At 45.3% G+C, this 22,797-nt stretch overlaps 1 protein-coding gene across 2 annotated transcripts in view; it reads right to left on the bottom strand.

Annotated features, from left to right (window-relative positions):
• Positions 1–11,555, bottom strand: part of CDH13 (cadherin 13) — a 1,030,526-nt gene extending 1,018,971 nt beyond the window's left edge. The window contains exon 1 of one of the 2 annotated variants that reach the window (XM_082439035.1): positions 11,201–11,555. In XM_082439035.1, coding sequence (XP_082295161.1) covers positions 11,201–11,245 — 45 coding nt within the window. In that variant the 5' untranslated portion in view covers positions 11,246–11,555. The remainder of the gene's footprint in view (positions 1–11,200) is intronic. The other variant, XM_082439036.1, reaches the window with a different exon arrangement.
• Between the last annotated feature and the right edge of the window lie 11,242 nt (positions 11,556–22,797).

Below are 22,797 nucleotides of genomic sequence, written 5' to 3'. Positions count from 1 at the left end.
TACCTGTGGTTTAAGTCATTGGTTGCCATAGTTTTGGATTCCCAAAAGCAAAATTTTAAGAAAAACAAAAAATAGAGAATGGCAAAGGTTTGCCAATAACACTTTAACACTAAGGACAAAAATGCCCTCTATGTATTAACCAACTTCATTTCACAAATTATAAGACATTTTAACCCTAAAAAGTAGAATGGTCATTGCATCAGAACAATGAACATTCCATCCCCAAAGACAGTAGTGGATAAGCTCAGAACAACTGCCTATCCCATTTAAAACTTTTTTTCAGAGCACTATCATTTTCCAAAATTATCATGTTTACTTATTTTTGTTGTTTACTCTCTTTCTCCCTTATGAGAACATAGACTCCATGAGGGCAGGCAATCTTGTCTTTCTTAATCACTGCTTCTCACCCAGTGTCAAGCACCCTGCTTGAGATATGGTCATTGGTCGGTAAATATTTGTTAAATGAATGACTTAATCAAATGTGGAGTGAATAGATTGGGGCACAGATACATCCTGAGAGAGAGAAAGGCAAGGTCACTGTGTGGGTGGTGAGGACTGGGGCAAAGGGGGAGTGTGTGTATCTGCCAGCACAGGGGCTCTGTGAATGCTCCCTACTCTGTCTCCAGGACATGAAATGGTGCCAGGCACATAACAGGCACTCAACAATGTTCACTGAATTAGTGGCTACCCTGACTAAAGGTCCTTAAATTGAATTAAAAGGAAAAAAAGAAACCTCATCTAGTAAAACACACCTAAACTTCAGGTTAGATTCAGTCCAATTGCAACCCACTGTAGATCTGAGTGTCTGGATATAGATACAGGCTGTGTATTTCTCATTTTCCTATAGATTGGGGAAAACAGTATTGTAGACAGTGGCACTCAGGAGACACTGGCTTGGACAATGGAGTTCCTCGGCATTCCCAAGGAGGGATGCCGTCCAGCTTCAGGGCTCAGCAGCAGGCAGGAAACTGCCAGAGAATTTACCTGCACGTTGGAAGCTGCAGAGGAGCCACACCCAGGCTGGGTCCTGGCCTCTGCGTGGCTGTTCTCCCTGGGATGACTGTTCTCGCTGGGGGAAGCATGTGGTGTGGGTAGCTTGTTTGTCCCTGGTCAAACACAAGGACTCATCGATAAAGAATACAAAATAACCCTGAGCTAACCCAGTTCTGAAGGTTGTAACCAGTAACCCAGAGAGGAGGTCCAGGTCCCACGCCTACTTTTAGAGACAAGGAGTTCAAAAGTGAGGTCATCGCAGGCACCTATTTTGACTCCAAGAGAGCCAGAGAACAAAATAGTCAAGGAAGAGAATTCTTACATCATTTGAGGGGACAAGGGAGCAATTTTTTATATACCAGGGAAATATGGAGGAAAACTCACATGCCCAGAAATCAGAAATGCATGGGTTCAAACCCTGATCCCAGTTCTTAGTGGCTGTGTAGCCTTAGGCAGATGACTCATCCACTCTGAACTTCTTTTCATCATAGATAAAAATGGAGACAAGAATAGTTGTCCCTAAGGGTTGCAGTGAGAATTTGAGATAATATATGCAACTGGCACTTAGCAGTAAATTATACAATAAGTTTACTACAGTAATTTTGATTTATTTTAAATAATAATAATAATCATAAGTGCTCATGGTGTTGGCAAGCATACCCATGTACATACTGCCATGATAAAGCCTCCTGGGAACAGCTGCTGGGAAGATACATCTAGAAGATACGATCCCACCAGATCAAAAAATTTTATGAAGCATAAAATCTCCAGGAGAATGATCACTGGGGAGCTACCAATATGAGATTTGGCAAATCCTTCTCTGCGAAGCAAACTTTATTTTTTTAATGTCCGTACAATTTTCAGGACACAAGTATTTTTCCCCTCTAAGTTAGTCAGATGCTCAAGTCCAGGGCCCCATGGTACCTTCAAGCCATAAACTGCCTTGCAGCATGGAGTATAAAAGTTAATGCAACCAGTATTCTTTAAGCTCCTAGCATTGGCAATCATGTGATGAAGCCATAAGCATACACTTATTTAATACTCATCTGCTAGGCATGTGTAGAGAGGTGTAGCCTCTCCTTTTGTTTAGACACAGGAGGAAACAGAAGAAGAGGGAAAAAAGGTAACTTATCAGAGGTCACACAGCATGCAAAAGGCTGGGTCAGAATTCAAATTCACTTCTCAAAGTCTCAGAAGTCTCCCTGATCCTCATAAACTAAGACACTAGCTCCTCTGGGTCCCAGGAGACCAGAGGCCCTCCAGCACTTCTCCTATTGAGGACCAGGACCGTGTTGTACTCATCTCCGGATCCCCAAATTAGCAGAATGCTTGGCACTTGCTAGATATCAAAAATTGTGGGAAGAAAGAAGAAAATATGGGAGGAACAGAGGGAGGGTAGGAGGAAAGATGGAAGGAAAGGAGAGAGAGCACAGCAGCCTCACCCCTTCAATACTATCTTAGCCCCTATTGTTTCCTATCGTAATAATTACCAAATGTGTATATTTCAGCTATTTGCTTTCTTGTTCCTTATTGGCTGCCCTCAGTAGACCACAAGACCATGAGAACAGTTTCCATGTCCATGTCCATCTTGTTTACCTATGAACTCCCCAAATGCTTCAGTAAATACTTAGCAAGTGGACAACTGTACATCCCTCACCTTCTGAGGATAACGTACCTGTGCTGCTTTTTTTTTTTTTTTTTTAGAGAGAAAGCAGTTGTTAAACATTTAGCAGCATACCACTGCCTGGCACCCAGCTGAAGAAGATTACTATACCTAGGAACATAAACATCACCAAGGCTATATCTAGGATGCTGAAATGAAGCTTTGTTAGCATTCACAAAGTGATTGCTGAAAATAGTAGATCATTATTTGCTTCATGTAAGAAATATTTCTAGTGCTGCTGATTGAATGTTCAAGAAACAATTAAAGGGCTTAGCAATGTTTCTCTCAAATATCTTTTGCATGAAAAGCCTCAGAGATTGGTTAATTATAAAGGCTACACATCAGTCACTCTAGCCAAGGGCACTGCCAGGCCCCACGGTGCCCATCCCAGATGCAAGCATGGATTGGTCTGCAGACATTAGCGTAACTTGGGGCCCTGGATGTCTCGCGTGAGGAGCATTGCTGCAGCCTGGTTAACACCCCCATGGGAAGAGCCCTCAGGCCCTGTTTATGATGTCAAACACATGGTTCCTTGTTTGGGCAAGTGGCTCCAGCTTTCTGCCAACTGGAAGAGCCAGAACTCAAGCTTGCATCTTTAACACCTCCCTAGCCCTTGTCCTGCCATCTCAAACCCAGCCCTGCCAAATTCTCCCCTAAATGTCTCTTGGATGCTCTGAGTAGGGTGTGTCTACTTCTCTCATCTGCACTGTCACTCCCTAGTCTAGAGCAACAAGAGTCCCTGCTCTTCCTATGATCTCAAGCCTAGACTGGCTTCTCCCTTCCATTCATATCCAGCTCCATCCACTAACTACACTGCAGCCAAATTACCTTTTCAAAATAGAAATCTGGCCTTGTCACAGTATACCCTCCCCGTGTTGCTTTCAATGACTGCCCATTGCTCCAGGACAAACACCAAAATCCTTGAGATGGCTGACAAGGTGCTAGTGGCTCTGGCAACCCTGGCTGTTCCTCACACCACTCTCTGGGTTGTGTGGTGTTTCCTCCTGCACAGGCTTCCCCCAGGCCGGGCCTTCTGCCTGGAATGCTTCCCCCATCACCACACCCTAGTGTTCCTTTGTCCATAAGCCTCACTGCTTCTCCAGACTGTGGCCCAAGCAGCAGGCTATCAGGGAAGCCTCCCAGACCCTTCATCTGGATCTGATGCCTTTCTTATATTCATTCATTCATCCATTCATTCATTCATTCATGTTTACTGAGGGCCTACTATATATATGCCAGGCTCTGTTCTAGGCCCTGGGACTACAAAACTGATTCAATCAGACAACAACACGTGCTGTAACAGAGCCTATATTTTAGTAGAGGAGAAAGAAAAGGCACAGACAAGCAAAACATATAGAATGACATGATCTCACACAACTGTGTTTCCTTCCATCTAGCAGTTGTCTCTGTTTCGAAATATTTATTAATTGACATTGATCTCCCCTGCCAGGGGATCTCTTGGGGTCTGAGCCCCAAGAGAACAGAGACTGAATCAGCCTTACTAGCAGCTGTACCTGGAGCACACAGTAGGTCCCACATGTATATAATAGGTATTTATTGAATCCATTTGGTCCCAGGTGAATCTCCCTGAAGTCAAGTTGCTTGAGTGCTTGGGGCATAGAAGGGACAATTCCTAATACAAACCCCTAATGTCTCTCTGCACTTTGACAAGGCTCTCTGCAGTCTCTCTGGCTGTAATTTTGAGCCACAGCAGGAGTCAGCAAATTTTTCTGTAAAGGCCCAAATAGTAAATATTTTAGTCTTTGTGGGCCATATGGTGTCAACTCTGTTGTTATAGCACAAGCACAGCCATAGACGATTATATAAATGAATGGGCATGGCTATGTTCCAATAAAACTATTTATAAAAACAGGCTGCAGGCAGGAATTGGCCTATGGGCCATAGTTTGCAACCCCTGAGTTAGATGATCCCAGATGCCCCGCAGCTTACAGCAGTTGAAGGCGGGGCCTGTGTGACCTGAGTCAGCCATGCGTTCTGCTGGCAGGGTCCAGCAACTCTCCGCAGACCCCACATTGTTTGACAGGGAGATTATCCCAATAGCTTGAGCTTCAGGCATTTGCAGTCACCATCTCCTGCAGCTCATGGAAAAGCAGTTCCCTGCCACCCTGGAGGAAAGAGACTTTGGCCTAGAGGCCGCATAAGGCAGGAATGAGGCTGCCACATTCCTTGCAGGGTCCCCAGGCTCCTCCAGAGGCTGAGCTCACTTCCTGGCCCTGCCCAGGCATGTGGCAGGGCTGCTCTCAGCTGAGCAGCTGCTGCCCTCCACCCCAGCCCAGCCTGCGCTCAGCTGGGAGACACAGGGGCTTTGTGCTTCTGTAGCAGATTGGGTGACACTCACTGGGGCCTTTGAAATGAGACATGACATGTTAAAACGTGCCTATTGCTAAGGCTAATTTTCAGGAATTTGACTTCTGCTGGCAACTGACAGAAGAAAAACAATCACTTTTTTTTTGTATATGTATGTAGGTATATTTACGCTGATCTTTGGGGTCTGTAGCTACTGAAAACAATAGTTACCTGAGGCTTACCTGCTGGTACGGGATGAGTGGACAGATTAGTCTAGTATTTATGGAGCCAGAGGACATTAATTGTAGCATTAGCACTGCGTGTAGACTGTGGTGGGTGTTAACTGCTAAAAACAGTGACAAAAACATCACACAAACTGCAGTTGGCACTAGAGGTGACAATGTCCTGTGTATAAAAGCACTCTAGACAACAAAGCTACGAAGCTAACATTACCCTGAAGTTATAAATGCTCGGAGTGTTAGCTCAGTTCTCCCAGAGTTCCCTGCAGGACTAAGGACAGTAAGGTGTTGTGACGTTCTGATGATACGCATCCTGTGCGTGAGCAACACTGTTGGAATGGCAATGCCCAGGGTGTCACTGTACTCCAAGGGCAGGGATGCCCTTGCTGTAATAGTTCGTACAGTGCACTAGGGCCTACATATTATCCAGTGGTCCCAGAGCCCCTTGGCTGCTGATGCATAACAATGTTTAAGGTGTACCAACACCCTGGTACCAGCACTCAGACTGACTGAAAACTGCAGTGTGTCACTTCTCTGGGTGTAACTATTCCACATGAAACAGTGACCTGGGTGTTGTGTTGCTCTGGGTAGCCCTAGTCACCTAATGGCATTGATGGTAATAATGTTCTCAGGGAGGAGGTGCAGTCCCCTTGGTCATGTTCTTCCAAAGTTCACATCCATGTAGTTCAATCAGAGCAATCGAAAAGGGGCTAGTCCCTTCCTTTCCAAATAGCCTATCACTGAAAAACTGACTACATCAGTTTGATCAAGGCTCAAAATTTGCAAAACCAGAAGTTCCCAATGGAAATGCCTACAAGGGCAAGTAGGTAAAATAAATGAGTACAGTGGGCTGGGTGGACAGTAGGGAGTGGAGGGGATTGTGGCAAACTACAGAGGCATGTCCTAAAGGGGGCAGTAGTGACTCAGCTCCAGGGAAGAGTGGCCTTGCAGGAATGTGGCTCTAGGGCTGCCTAACCTTCTGACATTTTAAGAAATGCAAGAAACCTGTTTTGTTTTGTTTTGTTTTGTTTTTTAATGTACAATATCCTACTTTTCAAAACATTTGGGCCAAACAAGAGACATCCATGAGCTACATTTGGCCTGTGGCGTCTACTTTGCAACTTCTCCCTGGAATCTAGAGTTGCAGAATTGGGATGAATGGGCTTCAGCACCACCAAGTAGATATCTCGAGGTTCAACCTGCTATGCCAAAGGGCGACCCATTCATCTCCATGAGCCTTGGCTCAGACGGCATTTCAAGTTTGAAATGTCATTTCTTCTCCTCCCTAGCCTACCCTTAGAAGCTTCTCTCAGTAGAGAAAGAAATCACTTTCCACCCTAACTCCAGAATAAAGCCACTACTTCATATCTGGTGAAGGTGCAGGGGGTCCTACAGTCCAGCCAGTCATCATGTGTACAGTCTGCTCAGATAGAGGGAGCCAGGCCTGGGGTCCCCAGGTGGCTGCAGAGGTGATAAGCTGCGGGGAATTGTATTGGCAGCATCCTTCAGGAGGGTCAGATTCTCCCAGGCGTGTGGGTACCTTGCCCACAGCTAAGTGGAAACGATGCCAAAACCAGCGGTCACTCGATTGATTCTGTCCAACTGGTTATTGTAATTGGATGACAGACTGATATTTCCCTCTCCTTTTCAACTGGTGTTGCACGGTGAGTGCATCTGGCTAATGATTCGCTTTTCTGGGTAGTGACCTAATGGGAAAGATTATCTCCTTTCACAGGCAGAACTGTGCCTGCCGTTTGGCTGCCTAAAGAGTAAAACCAGGTCCAACCGAAGTCAAATGCCAGGAAATTTCAGAACTTCCTCACATATCATACTGCATTGTCTACCTTTGAAATGTTCCCTGCTCTAATACTCAGAGGGGATACATAGTTGAAGAATAAAATAGAACAGAAGTAACTACAATAGGGAAAAAAAGGAGGAAAGATACTCAGTGCAAAATGAGAGGACTTCTCTTTAGGGGAGCTTGTAGAAAATAACTGAAAATAAGGAGAATAGTTTGGTTTTGATGGAGCTTCTACACTGAAGTTCTTTAAAATATGAGCTGTAGATTTAGAATTTTGTAATGCTGTGGATGGAGCCCTCTTCTGGAGAAAATTTTCAACAGGTATTAAAACAAGATCAAAACACACAGAGATGAACACACACACATGAACACACACACATAAACACACACACACACACACACACACACACACACACACACAGAAATATGTAATACTGTTGGCTACTGTCATTCAGATGCAAATTGAATCCATAGTTTGGCCTTTTCCTTAGCTTCCACCAGATAGAAATTAACTACTGGACTCCCCAAGCAACTATCTTTTTGGAAGGAGGTAAAGAAAGAAAGATATTCTCCAGAACCCAGCTGTACGTTTACCTCAACAGTGAACTTCAGATTGAGACTCAACATAAACATCCAAATGCTGGTACTTTTAGATAATGCAGTTATTGGGTACATTGGTTTGTTGGGCAATGGCACTGTAACACACAGAGGATATTTCTAGAAAAAAAATAGATTTATTTAATGGAAAGCCCAAGGGCTAAAGATAGAAAAGAAGGGACGGAGGCAGAGCAGGAGATATTAGCTAAGATGACTGTTGGGGCTTTTAATATAGACTGTGGTATTACATAAATTCCAGATCACATATTCAGCCTTACAGTTTATTAAATCTCTTTGGGGACTTGCTAAAAAAGTTGTTCAGACATATGAACGCTACCACTTGGCAATTCCTTTCACCAGTTATATCTCTGCTTCCCCAGTGCTTTTGAAATCTTATAGGCTGTCACATGTTGAACCCATCTCAGAGCAAGAGATGCCCTCTGCAATTCTCACAGTATTTCCTCCCCATCAAAAGGGTTCTGCAAATAAACACTGCCCTTAAAATACAATAAATGAAGTTGCAGGGGCACTAGAAGACACTGATTCTCATTTAAAATCCTGAAAATCAAGATTCTGACTCCAATAAAAACCTCCCCATTTTAAATCAACATCTCAGAATTCCGTGGAAACTTTAGTCACTCCCAAGTGACTGCTCTCCAAACCTGAACCACTCCCTAAAATCCTAATTCTTGGGGGATTACTCATTCATTGTTAGAACTTTTGCCTGCCTAGATGTGATACCCTAATTGGGTTGGGGGTGGGGGAATCATATTTACAGTGGAATTTCTAGCTCATGTCCTCTCTTGATTTGTTTCACATTCATTATTTATCATAGCCAAATTCCAGAGGCCACTTCTGGTAAGGGCTTACCCAAAATGCCCCAGGGGAGAAGAGAGGTGACTGCTCCTCAGCTTTGCCAGCTTCCAGCCATTGTTGCTTAGAATTCCTCTTCCCCCTTCCAAAATGCCTAAAACAGCAACCTAGCCAATAAACTTACAGAGATTGATGGCTTCCAAAGCCAGACCCAGAGTACTACAACTGTGGTAGAAAAACACACACATATTTGCCTGAACACCACTAAGGCCGAGTGACTAATTTGCTTTATTACAGTGTTTTTCCCCTTTCCTCTGTTTTCTCTCTGCCTCAGGAAAGTTTTGTTTTCGCCTGTTGACTCAAAGGCTCCAAGACTCTCCCCTCCTTTTGCTACGGCACACAGAGTTCTGCACTTGAACCTCTTGCCGGTTAACTGATTTGCACCAAAATGATTTCCCTGCAAGGTGCTATTGCTACCAGGATATCAATTGCTGTCCTAATGTGGACATTTGCTCTGATTATGAATTACAATCTAAGAGAGAAATAAGCCTCTTAGGGCGGGCAATTAAATTCTTCGTAAAACCTCTGCTCCCCCATCCTAAAGAAACTGAGAGAGCTGACAGCCTTCAGAAGCCACCTGTGTCAGTCAGGCCCTGGGAGAGGAGACACACCAATTGCTTTGCAAAAGGCATTATGTAAGCCCCTAGTGCATGGGAATTGCTGGGTGCTGTCATGTGGTCTGATTTGCTCGAAGGAAGACAAAACTTCGGCCAAACCCTGGAATCCACACTGAGGTCAAAACATGCCCACGGAAAAAAGGACTGTAAAGTCCTGGGTAAGGCAGTGGTAAGTGCTCCCAGACACCTCAAGCTCCCAGAGTGCTAGGCCTTGTGCTAAATGCATTACCTAGGACATGCTGTTGAATGCAATCCAATCTGCCTAGCAATCCTAGGAAGGTGATAAAATTACTTCACCACAGAGAATCTGGAAGCTCAGAGAGGTTAAGCGAGTTGCCCAGGTGGTACCACTAGCATATGGCAGAGAGGATCTGTCTGAATCAGAGGCATGCTCTGAACCACCCTGCTAAATTGGGATATATATATCTATATATCTATATATAGATGTATAGATATATATACACATACACACACACACTTCCTCAGGGATAGAGTTCACAAAGTCTAGAAAACTGGCTCACAGACAGGCATAGGATTTGTGGCAGAACTTAAAGCTACAGGGACCCCAAGAGAATCAGCCCAAAGCCCTAGTAGAAGAAGAGTATGACTGGGCAGTGATGAATGGGGGCTGTGTATCCAGGGAAGAAAGAAGGCATGAGTTGGGAGGGGGCTCAGCAGCCAGGCACCCTACTCTGCCCCCAAGCACTATCATCCACCCTCACACCCAACTCTGAGTCATTACCATGGTTACTGCTTCCTGGGACACTGACCCATTTCCAAAGTCTAACCCCAACATGGATGCATCAGTGGTCTCCCCTTAGAAGGCTGCATTGCATCTCTGCATCCCAGCCAGCCCCTGCTTGGGACTCTAGCTGCCTCACCCTCCCTCTCACCCCACTCACACACTCACACATGTGCCTCTTCCCCTGGCATCCAGGAGTCCTGGCCAGGAACTCAACACCCATTTCCAGCACCCCAAGGCACTCCCTGTCTCCTTCCCTCCTCTCTGCCTGGCCCTGCCTTGATCTCACCCACCCACTTGTAGCCTGCTAGCTCATGCCAAGTCCCATAGGCTGCCAGGAAGGCCAGGGGGGACTGGGTAACAGTGCTCTCAGAAAACAGGCCCTCGAGCAGGGCTGAGCCTGCCGCCAGCCAGCACCTCCAGTCTGGCCTCCTGAGAGTACTGCTTTCCTGCCCACAAACTTCCTGAGATCTCCGAGATGCAGAGATGGTTGCTTAAGGACCACGTCTCCATCGCCCCCTCTCCCGGGTCGCCGGCCCTTCCCTCTCGCCTCAGCGCCCTGAGGGTTAACAGGCAGCTGCAGCCTGGTGGGCAAGGCTTGAACTTTTCTCCGCGCTCTGCGCCCGCCCGGGAACACAGCAGAAGCGGCATTAAGGGCTCAGGGCCGGAGCTCCAGTGGGCCAGACAAAGGGGGCGCGGGGGCGGGGGCGGGGGGGAGTGGGCCTGGGGCCTGGGCGAGGGGACGCGCTCAGGCCCTTCCGGGCCCGAGGTCAGGGAGGGAAGGGACCCCGATGCGGGCGCGGCCGGCGCCTTTGAGCGACAGCGGCAGCCGGGCTGCGGCGTTCGGCTGGCCCGAGGCGCCTTCCAGCGCGCCGCCGGGCTGGGCGAGGGGGCCCGGGCGCCCCGGGAAGTCGGCGATGCCAGGCCGACCTCTCCAGCCCGGCAGCCCGCAATCCCGACCCGAGCTGCGCTTCCCCGATCGGCGCTGGGTTGGGGGAAACCACGACTCCTTGGAGTCGCTTCCAGCTGAGTCTCCGATGCGTGAGCCTCCGGAGGAGGCGAATCAAAGTTACCCCACTTGATGTAGGCGAGAATGTCGCCCCTGCTTGCAAAAAAAAGAAGGACTCGGAGCTCTCTCCACATCTCCCGAACATATACATACACAACCCGGAGTGGGAAAGCAGGCCCACCCCCTCGCCCTCCAGGATCTCAGGGGCTGGGTATGACCTCCCTTCTGAGCCCCGAGCTGTCTTCGCCGCCGCGCCCGGAGTCCCCTGATCCCCCGAAAACCCCCTCGCCCAGCCCGCGCCAGGCAATCGGAAGGCAGAAACGGGGCGCGGGGTGCGCCCAGCAGCCTCTCTTCCCTACCTGGGACAGGAGAACGCACAGGACGAGCGGAGTTGTCGGCTGCATTTTGCCCAACTAGAAGCGCCTGGCGGCGTTTTCATTCATGCACGCGGCTGCACTGAGCATATTTTCCGTGGGAGCCAGGCTTTGAGGAGAGGCTCTGCCTCGCCAGCCAGCCAACTTCCCAAATAGATCAGCGGCAGCATCACGAAAGCATTGGGTAGAGGCTGATGACCAGGACCAATGGCTTTACAAGACGGATTCCTTCATAAAGCTCCCTCGTTTTTGCATGGCAGATACGGGGCGAGCACCTCGCGCAGAGCGAGCCCCTCGGAGGAGGCGGCCCGTTCGCTTTTTTGGACTGTTGGGGCCCAGCCCCACAAATCACGCTGGGCAACGCCAGCTGATGCCACTTTTCCAAAAAATGGAATTCCACCGGGTACTGGCGGCCTCTTCCAGCCCAGTGCAAAAGATTCTCTTTATTAAAATGTTAATAAGATCCACTTTATTTCCAATAAATCAAATAAAATGACCCCAGCAGTTCCAGCCCTTTCTACGCCAGGAAAGACTTGGCGGTTTTCTTTTTTTTCTTTTTCTTTCTTATTTTTTTTTTTCAGTGTGGCCCAAGTCATGATGGTGTTTGGTGTTTCCCTGCCATCTCACAAATCACAAAGACGACAGATCAATTCTAGCTTGCAGAAAAAAATCCATCAAGGGGCAATAGATTTTATTAACTGCTCAGGTGAGAGTCTGACTGGCCGCCTACTCCAGAAATGTGCATCTGGCACCAAAGTTGAGGCCATGATTTGAGGAAACTTTTTTTCCCTCTCTCTGGATGTGTTCTTTTAGAAGCTTCTAGCTATCTCCAGGGATTGGGAACAGTAGTAACCACTGTTCAAGGGATTTTATAAGTGGGGTGCTGTGGGAATGAGTGTAAGAGGGCTATCTAGGTCTAACTTTCCCAGTAGGAGTTTAAGAATATGCAGTAAAGACCTTACTTTCTCATTTCCATGCAGCCTCCTTCTAAAAAAATTTAAGGTGTTTTATAATATAGGACAATTTTTCAATAGAATTTATGCAAGAAAAATAAAAAATCTGGGACAGGAGGAAAAATTCAGAAAACTGAAATCCTAAACCCAAACGCTAACGTATTTCCTCTGATTTGGATCTGAGCTTCCTGGTGGCCAAAGCAATAAGAGAAACATTTAAATTACATAGTTCTTGTAGATACAAGTATACAAATATCTTCTGACATAATTTCCCCAGCAGTAAATACTGGACTAAATGTATAATGAGACATCTAATATAGCAGGACACTGTGCAATGGACCATGCCGAGATCCAGTGGGTTGGGCTGTATTCCCAGCATCTGGCACGGGGCCTGAAACATGGAGACAATCATTAGTGTGTGTTAAACAGATGTCTAGACTTAATCAAGAAGTAGCAGAGGGTGGGGTGGGGCAAAAAATCTGGAGCCACATTGCCTAAGCTTAACCCCCAGCTCTGCTACTGACTAGTAAGTCTCTCACTCCCTGTGCCTCTGTTTGATCACTGGTTAAATGAAAATATAAATTGTACTGAACTCACAAGTTTGTGGTGAGGATTAAGTGACAGAATAACCACTCATTAAATGTAAACTAATGCACTTTCTAAAATTGCTTCATTGTCAGCAGTTCGGTCATCGCATCTGATGAAGATGCAATGCCATCTGACCACCTGGCTGCATTAGCCAGCACTAGCCCAACAGATGGCAATGTTGGCCAAACAGCCCCCAGAAGAGCTCAGGAAAGGTGGATGCTGCTGCTTCTTCCAGTCTCTTCTGCTTTCCACTGTTCTCTTGCCTAGGTAGGCATCCACCTCTGAGTCTATTAGAAGTGCAGGCAGCGTTTGACAGATGATCTGATTGTCCCAGCTTGGAACCCATGTGTGTGGAGATCCATACCCACATTACCCACCATTAAGAGTAAAACAAGGTACTTTGAAGTCAAAGAGACTTCAGATCAAGGCATCCTGAAATACCCTAATTTTTCTCCATTCCAGGCTAGCAGCCATCTTGTCAATTAGAGGTCAACTGAGCTAAGCCCATGGATTTAGCAGACGTGGAGACAGAGAGAGAGCAGAGGACCTCCTGGGAGATGATCAACCATGATAAGGGGTGAAGAGGGCAGTAAGATGATGTTCCAGCCACTTTTCCACAAGCAGCCACTTGGGCAGAGAAGCACTCCTAAGAGTAGGGTGTGTCCAAGGCTGCCTTGTCTAAGGTGCAAAGCAGTATTATTGATTTTATAGTTCTGGCAGCTCTTTCTGTGGTCTTCCCATCCCATCTCCCTTACTGCCACTCACCAAATAGGTCCAGTTTTCCCCATTTTTTGCAGGGTTTCACTTGCTGGCCCCCTTGTGCTTACTGTGGGGCCATGTGACTAGTTCTAGCAAATGAGGTGGGAGCAAAAGTGACAGGTGGAGCATTTAATCACCAATGTGAGACAGATTGGTTTCCCTGGAATAGGTGCTGAGATGGAAATTTGTGCAGGAGGCTTACTGGGGAGTGTTCTCACCACAACCACTGCAAGAGGGAGGAAAACAAGACTGGCAGAGGGTGAGGTGGATGACTTTGCAGTTGCAGCAGAGGCCTCAGCCAATCCCAGGAGAGCTCTGAGGCTAGAGTGGCCCTTTAGAGATGAGCCTAACAGAGTCAGGGGGCTGTGCCTTAGTGCCCCCAGTGGGCCAGTTGTTGGCTGTTCCCAAGGGCAATATTCCAGTCTGACCTCAGCTTTGTCAGCTCTATAGAAAACTAAGGTGTGACCCATAACAGGTAACCGGAGGCTGTGATTCCCAGGCTGCAGATGACCTTGTGCATCTGATGGTACCAGTGAAGATGGATGTAGATTTGCCTGGCTGAAGTCCTGCTCACTCTGTCTCCAGCCAGGACCTGCATGGGCATTTACCAAAGTCCTGGGCTTTTGTCCTGAACTGTTCTACTGGCAGGCAGAGTGGCTCCAGGCAACCTCACCTGATTTTAGGTGAGTGTACCCAAAGGGCCAGTCTCCATTCCTTCCTACCTCAGCCCACACAGGTTGAATTTTAGGGGCTGGGGAGAGTTAATTTCAAGAGTCTTCTTAGGCCCTGAGGCTCACGTCTAGAAACCATGGAAGCTAGGAAGTCAGAAAGATTGGTCCACAAAATGAGACCTGGATTGGGATCTCTGGACTTTACTTATATTGGGCAAGTTGCTTTTACTCCCCAAACCTCAGTTTCTTCATCAATAAAATGGGAATAATAACATAACACTCCAAGAACTGTTGTAAAAATTGATGTCACTTTTCCCCTCTATCCCCTACTCCCCTCTACTCTCAGAAAATGTGCATCTTGCCAAAAACATAATATCAGGTTTTGTTCAACAAAGACAGGAGAAAAATCATTTCACTCCAATGATAAGAGGCTTCTGAAGAAGAAATCCATTTCTGTTTGTTTGTTTTGCCTTGTTTTCCCTTCAGCTCCCTAATGAGGGTCTTTTGGCTGATGCATTGATTGATGGTGGTAAGTAAATACTGAAGCTGAAAACCATCCCCTACCTACCCTGACTCTATCTCCTCCCACCCCAGTCCACAACAACCCCTGACTGCTTTTGCAGCTTGCAGCTGTGGGCTCCCCAGAAGCTGTGTCTACATTCAGACACATTCCAGGTTCACACTCCTTTTCTGGGCACATCATTCTGGCGTTGGAGCTGATGGAATCATCCAACAGTCAGCAGCTGTCTCCTGAGGTGCCAGGGATTGAGACTGTTTCCTCTCATTGACTGACATGATGAAGACCTCATTTCTGAGTGTGTGGAGGTGGCCATGTGGGTGAGTGAAGTGCTTGTGTGTTATGTGTACAAGTGCATGGGTGTGTGTATATGAACAGGGGGCAACTGGTGTATCATCCAGCAGAGATAATTTGTTCAAATTTTGGTACCTCTGAATGTGCTGCTGTGATGAGGCATTTGAATAGACAGTAATAAACCAAATAGATGCCCTTACGAGATGTAACACTTATCAGGTATGCCAGGAGCCCTTGGTAACTGGGATATACTGGGACAATGGGGAGGGAAGCCCATCCTATACAGCCTTGTAACAGGCTGAAGCTGAAGCTATACCTCTCCCAGTGGGATAGCCTGCTAAAAATACCCAGGATGATGACAGTACACCGTCTCACAACACCTGGCCACCAAAAAGGACCCCTGATTGCTCTTGAGCCATGAACCTGCTTTATCTTCTTCAAAGCCCTTTATGTTACTTGACCTTATACTATAAATGGTCACTTGCATTACTGTCTCAATTATTCACTCCAACTTGTACCTATATCCTTTACACCTTGACTTTGGGTTTGGCCACGCAAACCCAGTTATAAGCCAAGGCCCCAAGAGGCCCTGTGCATTTCACCTGGCTCTTGCTAGGGCCTCTGCCAATGAATGCCTTCAAAGGCACATTCATAGACTAGCTCACTGGTCAGAGGAGGAGCGATGAGCACCCCCATGGACCCAGAGACACTTGAGCAAGCCTAGCAGAGCCCCACCCAGATCAGCTGGCCCACAGTTATATGAACTAAAAATAAATAATTGCTCTAAATCAGGGGATGGTTTGTTATACAGCAATAGCTAACCAATAATTACATTGGCTTGTTTGTTGTCCGTCTATTCCTCTGGAATATAAGTCCCACATCTGTCTTTTGCTGCTGTGTGCTCAGCTTCTAGAACAGTGTCTGGCACATAGTAGGAGCTCAAATGATTTTTGTTGAGAAGATGCATTAAATGGCTTCTGTACTGAAAATTGTGATGCTGATAGGAAACCCCCTACATGTACTGCCCTATCAGAAATACTTTCTGATGGTGACAGTTCAGTCCTCCCACGTGGAAAGCATCCTATGACCTTGACAGTCTCCACTGCCACGTGGCCGTCTAATTCGGCCTATGACAAGGCAAGCTCTTCTTATGATAGTCTAGACCAGTACTAGACAAAATAAGGAACATTCCACAGAGACTAGTGTGAACAGGCAGGTGCTTGGGGATCTTTGGTGAAGGACACTTGGGGTGAGACATCCTTCTGAATTTCCTCAATGTATGAAGAGCCCAGACATCTAAAAATTGGACAGAAAATACTCCTTTGGCTTTTGAGGTACTGCACTAATATAGTGTCCTCTGAATACATTTTAATACAATCATGACTTCCACACTAGCACAGAGAGAAAACAGGGAGTGACTTTTAGGCCATCTCAATTCAACTGGCCTAACTGTCTTTAGGACTCCAGTCCCCCCTTGGTAGCAAAATTGGGCATTCAGACACGAATTTTATCCTGTGAACTAGAAGCTGTTAAAACCCCCCTCTAGGTGTCTCCCTTACCCAAAATTAGTGAGTGGGGTTATTTCTACACAGAGAATCATCTCAGCATCAATATGGTAAAGCAGTGGTTTTCAAAGTGCGGCCCCTAGACTGGCAGCATCGTCACCACCTGGAAACTTGTTAGAAATGAAAATTCTCAGGCCTCACCCCAGACCTACTGATTCAAAAACTTGGGGTTAGAGTCCAGAGATCTCTGTTTTACAAGCTTTTCACATGCATAGTTTGAGAACCACTCCTCTAAAGAATTCTCCGGCACTCACTCACATAGATCCATTCGTTCATTCAAGAACTATCATAAAGCGCCTACTGCATATTAGCCACTGAGCTGGGTAACAGGGAGAGAAACGAAAAAGCATGGTTTGTGTGCTTCAGAAAATATGACTCCTAGAGAGAAAGACATCATTCTATTACAACGTGCTGCAGGAGGTGCTGAGAGAGTCAAAGTAGCCAGAGCTATATGGGGGGCTCAGGATGTCTTTAAGAAGAGGCAAGGGCTCCACTGTCGTTCGTTTCCACTGTTTGTCAAAACCATTATAGATCTCTACTTGACAGAAGCTGTACTTCTTGCATCTGTTGATGAGCAACTAAATAATAGCAAAAGGCAGTTCAAATTCAACACCTCCCTCTAACTTAATTTGCAGTGTATTCTTCACAATCTCATCTAGGTAAAATTGCAAATGGCAGTGTCTGTGTGGGGTGTGGGGCGGGGCAGGGTGAGCATTATTTAGAGTTGACAGGTAATGCTTAGTGTGCATTCAGTAAGATGCCTTCCAATGATGCCATGCCCTCCACCTCCCTACCCACCACCTGTCTGTGGTCTAAAAGCAGGGAACTGCTGAGCCAGAGCAAAAGGGAAATAAGGAAGAGGGGATGCTTGGGGGAGGGGCTAATGACCAGAGGGATGGCAGAAGATAAGTGTGGGCAGTTTGAGGGTCCAGATTAGGATCAGTTTAAATGTCAACATCTGGAGGTTGAGCTTTATCCTACTGGCAAAGGGGAATCATCCAAACTGCTTAAAGGGAAGATTCAATATCTCATTTACATTTTAGGAAGTTCACTTTGGCCACACTGGAGGATGGACTGCATCAAGGCCATAACTAAGGAAGAGAGACCTTAGAAAACTATTGTATATACCATACAAAAGATAAGAGCCAGAACTCTTTTTCTTAGTTTTCTAACCAGTGAGTGGTATAGGAATATTACATGGCAATCTCTCCTGCTGCCTAGCAGTGTCTGGCACATAAAAGAAACTTATACAATAATAGATGAATGAAACATACTTATTAAATTACAGGAGATTCCTTTGAGCTCCGATTCTTCACCCTTCCCTGCATCTAATCCATGCCTCATTAATGGTGGAGTGAACTTCCTCATCTTTGACTTTGAGCTTGACCATATGGCTTGCTTTGGCTAACAGAATGAGGTGATGGTGGCAGTGTGCAGTCTGAGCCTAGGTCTTAAGAGCTCTCATGTGTTTCTGTTTGCTCTCTTACACCTCTGCCATCTCCATGAAAAGAACATTCCCTGGCTATTCAACTGATCCAAGGAGGATGAGAAACAGGTGAAGCTGAGCCACCTCCACCCATCCACAGATCTGTAGTGAGAACTAGAGTCTAGCTTAGATTAGCCAAACCCCAACCAACCTATGGATCCAAAGGAATCAATGCTTACTATTGCATGCCACAGTGTGTGGTTGTTTGTTATCCAGCAACAGCTGACTGATACATAAATGAACCCTCTTCTTGGGACTATGTACAGCTCAGGAAATGGGATAAAGAGTGAATACTTAAATAGAGCATAGACATTTACATGGTGTGACCAATGTTTAATGGTTACCACAAATCCAAGCCCTTAATAATTTCTCGACTTATCAAATAGTCCTCTCCTTCCACTCACCTAATCCAAGTCAGCTGTCTCCTTGCAAAACACTAGGTTCCTATCTGAATATTTACTGCAAAGCTACTGAATCTGTCTCTGGTTGTTTTTCTTATGCCAGCATAATTGTGAGGCCATCACTTAACAATTACTTGGGAAAATTTATTTACAATGCAAGGCAGATCCCTGAATGTTTGTAGTGGATAAATTTATTTACAATGTAATCCACATCTGCCAATGCCTCTAGTAGATAAAATTGTGCTGCTCCTATAAAAAGCAACACACCTGGTTAATGGTTTCTGTGGCCTTTTATGAATAGACCAAGGTCAGGGCCACCATAATGAGCTGAGGAAAGTTAATCTGTGGAAGCAAGTTAAGCACAGAAAACTACATTTTAATGATTCTAAATGTGTGACAGCTGCCAGAATTTAACCAAATGAGAACCAGAAAAGGCAAATCCAAGACTCTTTTGTTTCTTAAGCTGAGATTTTATGGAGTTAAAATGGCCAGTGTGCCATTTCCATGATGTCAGGGATGACATCTGTCTTTCTCTCCCTTGAATACCCCTTGGCCACACGTTGTATGGCTCTGAGTTGACATTCAGTAGACATGAGAGGGATGTGTCAATAAAACAGTGCAGCACCATAGGAGAGGTCCTGTTTAGCCTTACACATCTGCTGTTTGTCATACCTATAATTACTGCAGCAAACAAACTATCAAACAATACACCTCTATTATCAGCATCCATCTCCTAGAGCAGTGGTTCTCAAACTGTTGTCCCACTGTATGTCCCCATTCAGTCCCAACACTCCACATGGAAATTTTGTCTACTGTTTCTATTGCATAAAACTCAAAAGGGAGTATGTCTTGAATTATAAAGTTCTCTCCTAACACATGACAGAAAAGGGAAATTGGCCACAGCCCCCAAGGCCTTGCAAATGATGGAGAGTCTGCCTCTCTCTCCAAATTCATTCCATTTCCACTTTCCCCTTGCTCACTGTGCTCTGCTCTTCTCTCAATCATCAAGCATGCCAAGCTTTTCCCTACACTTGGGCCTTTGCACATTCTAGTCACTCTGTCTGGAATGTTCTTTCCTCTACTTCCAGGTCATTCATCCTCCCAGAATCTGTTTATATGTCACCTCCTCAGAGGAGAAGCCATCCCTCACTAGTTCACTCTTTATTTAGCTCATTTCCTTATTTGTTTCCTTCATGGCATTTGCCATCCTTTGTCATTATTTTATTTATTGTTTGCCTCTTTCTATGTTTGTTTCCCTCACTAGACTATGAGTTTCATGATGGCAACTAAATATCTGTTTATTGATCATTATACTCCAGGACCTAGAACCAGGCCTGGTCCATGACAGGCACTCAATAATCTTTTTCTTTTCTTTTCTTTTTTTTTTTGAAGAAATGAATGAACAGATGATATTATGGCCAATGAGAGTAGATGGACCAGTGGATCTCTAGATGCATTAATCTTGTTAGGAATACCAAGTAATGGTCCAATGGCTGATGACTGCAGAACACTGCTAGAGAACCACCATGCAACAATGTGGTCAGGATTAAGTGTGCACACCTCAAAGCCTTATGTTGTATAAAACATGAGATCAAGGGTCCGGGGGCCCTGTGAGTGAGCCAAGTAAACTACTGTCTATTTTCTTTGCCAAGACCAAGCTCATATGGACTCCGGGGCACACCCTAGGTGAACTAAGGACCCAGTTTTCCCAAGGTGAATCAGGAGAGGCTGAGGGGGCAGGGGCACACCTGAGGAAATCTTGGTAGAGTACTTTCAACACGACTTTCTCTTACTTGACAGTTCAGGAATTCATCTAAAGCCTTTTCAAAGTGCCAGGTTCTTGTTCATGTAATGAATCTATCGATTCACTTGATGTCCCCAGGAGACTCTGAAGACCACAGAATGTCAAGAGAGAAGACAAAGAATTCTCACTGCTTGTCATGGAGCCTTAAGGGTGAAGACGCAGGTCTTGACATATTCCCAGAAGATGCTCATGACCCAGTTATTATTCTTTGGGGGTTAAATGGTTATTTATTTTAGGACTTCCCTACTTTATTGCTCCCAGCTAACTTGCCTTCCGTGCCCATAAATCATCCCTCTCTTTACATAGAAAGTAGAATAGGACAACAACTATTTATTCATTTCTTTGTTCATTCACTCATTCGGCAATTTGTTTTGTAATAAGCAACAAGATACAGTTAAAAAAAAAAGGAGTATTTTTCTGGAATCAAACTAAGTAGTTGATCCCTAGATTGCCGGACTCCTCCAACTCCCCAGTCTGACTTTCATACTGTTGCTAGAGTAATTTTTAATTGGAGCAGTAAGTATCAAGTATCTACCATAATCTAGGCATTATTTTACTTAGCAGTGAATAACAGCAACTTTGTTCCTGGCTTTTGTTCCTGTATCTGTTCTTGATATATATATATAAAACCTTCAGCGGCTCCCCATTGCCTGTAATTCCAAATCCCTAACTTGGCATTCAGTGTCATACATAAAGATTCTACATGGCTGCTCTGCTTTATCTCCCACAACAAAGCTCAAGCACCAGCCATACAGAACATTCTAGCATTCGCCTCACCTCATGCAAGGCTACTTCATTCCACAGGAACTTTGCACATGCTGCTTTCTTGAATTTCTCTTTTGCAGGCCTAGATCTCACAGCTCATCATTAAGTACCAATCACCTCACATGCCACTTCCTCCAGGAAGTCACCCCTGATCCACCCAGGCTGAGTTAACTGCACTTAGAACATGTCATTATTAATTTACTGGGGTCCCTCTCTGGACTATCAGCTGCTTAAGGTAAGAAACCAAGTTTTATTCTCATCGACATCCTCAGTAAGCCCAGTGCCAAGTAGACATACGACTTCAAAATAATATCTATGCATTGATACACACACATCATAAATAATCATGAGAGCTGTGATCTTTATTAAGTGCCAAGCACTTTTCCAAGTACTTCACACTCATGTTTTTCTCATTGACTCCTAGCCAGCTCCTTATGAAGTATGATTATCCCCTTTTACTGGTGACCAGTGACAGACAAACCTGCGCTGGGCTGTAGAAGAAAAAGCACTAACCTGGGAGTCCAAGCATCTGAGTCCTAAGCCAGTCTTTACAGCCTACTTGTGCCTTAGCAGAGAACAGGTCAGTATTCTCAAAGCCTCAGTTTCCTTGCTTGTTAATAAGCACAGCCTTTGGAGTCAGACACCCAAGGTTTAAGTTCCACTCTGTCACTTTCTAGAACAGGCCTTAGGTGAGCTACTTAACTCATCACCATTGAGCTCTTGCCATCTGCCAAGTTCTGACCTATGTGGTGGGAATAATTACAGAAATAAAAGTAACATTAATTGAGAATTGTTTTATTTAAAATTTTACTATTTTATCATTTATTTTATTATCTATTTGAAATATATTTTATTTTATTTTTTATTTAATTGTTTATAACTATAATTAATAGCTAACTTTCATCGATAATAGTGATAATTCACTGGTCTAAGCACTCTTTATGTGTCAGATTATTTAATATTTATGACAATTTTAAGAGGCTGGTTCTATTTCTAGCTCCTACTTAATCCAAATGAGTAAACTAAGGCATACAAGTAGTGGACAGAGGTCTTGAATCTGGACCCCTCAACTACAGAACCAAATCTCTTGACCAGCTCAACATGTGCCTCTGTTTGTATGTTAATAAAAAGACAGACCCTGCCTCTCGCCTTGCACAACTGCTAACTCCTCTCAAATCTCAGATGCCTCTTAAGCAAAAGGGGCTGCTGATAGTTTCTACATCACAGATTGCTGTAAAATTAAATGACTTGACTCACGTAAAACACCTACTGACCACTTTTATGAGTGGGTTGGACTAGCTGTTGCATAGATCATCCCTTCCAATCCTCATGTTCTATGAAATCAACCAGACCTTAAGGGCCTCACACACCACTCAGCAGTTTTAGGAGAAGACAGTGGTCATCAAGGGTTTGGAATCAGCCCACCCTCCCCCAGGGCAGAACTGGGCACCTGCACAGTTTATGGGACTGTCCACTGAACTGAAGTTTCTAAATATTTCAGTCTCAGCCAATTCTGTGGCATCTAAGACTGGGTGTTCATGAACAGTGGAAACCTGTCACAAGATGGTAAAATTCTCACTGATTCCAGACAGCCACCACCAAAGAGCTCTAGCTCTAGGGCCTGGCCACATGGTTTCACTGCCCTCAAGATGGAAAGAACCAGACAACCAGATTGCACAGCCTTGGTTGGATCCTCCCCATCTCTCAGTTACATCAATCATAGATTCCTCATGGTCAGTAACCTTGGTGGGTAGCCAGGTGTCTTGGAGGAGAGAGTAC

This window comes from Balaenoptera physalus (assembly GCF_965194825.1).
Source record: "Balaenoptera physalus genome assembly, chromosome: 19".
NCBI classification, from domain to species: Eukaryota; Metazoa; Chordata; class Mammalia; order Artiodactyla; family Balaenopteridae; genus Balaenoptera; species Balaenoptera physalus.
The sequence above is the reverse complement of the archived record's forward strand: the minus strand, read 5'-3'. Positions and strand labels throughout refer to the sequence as shown.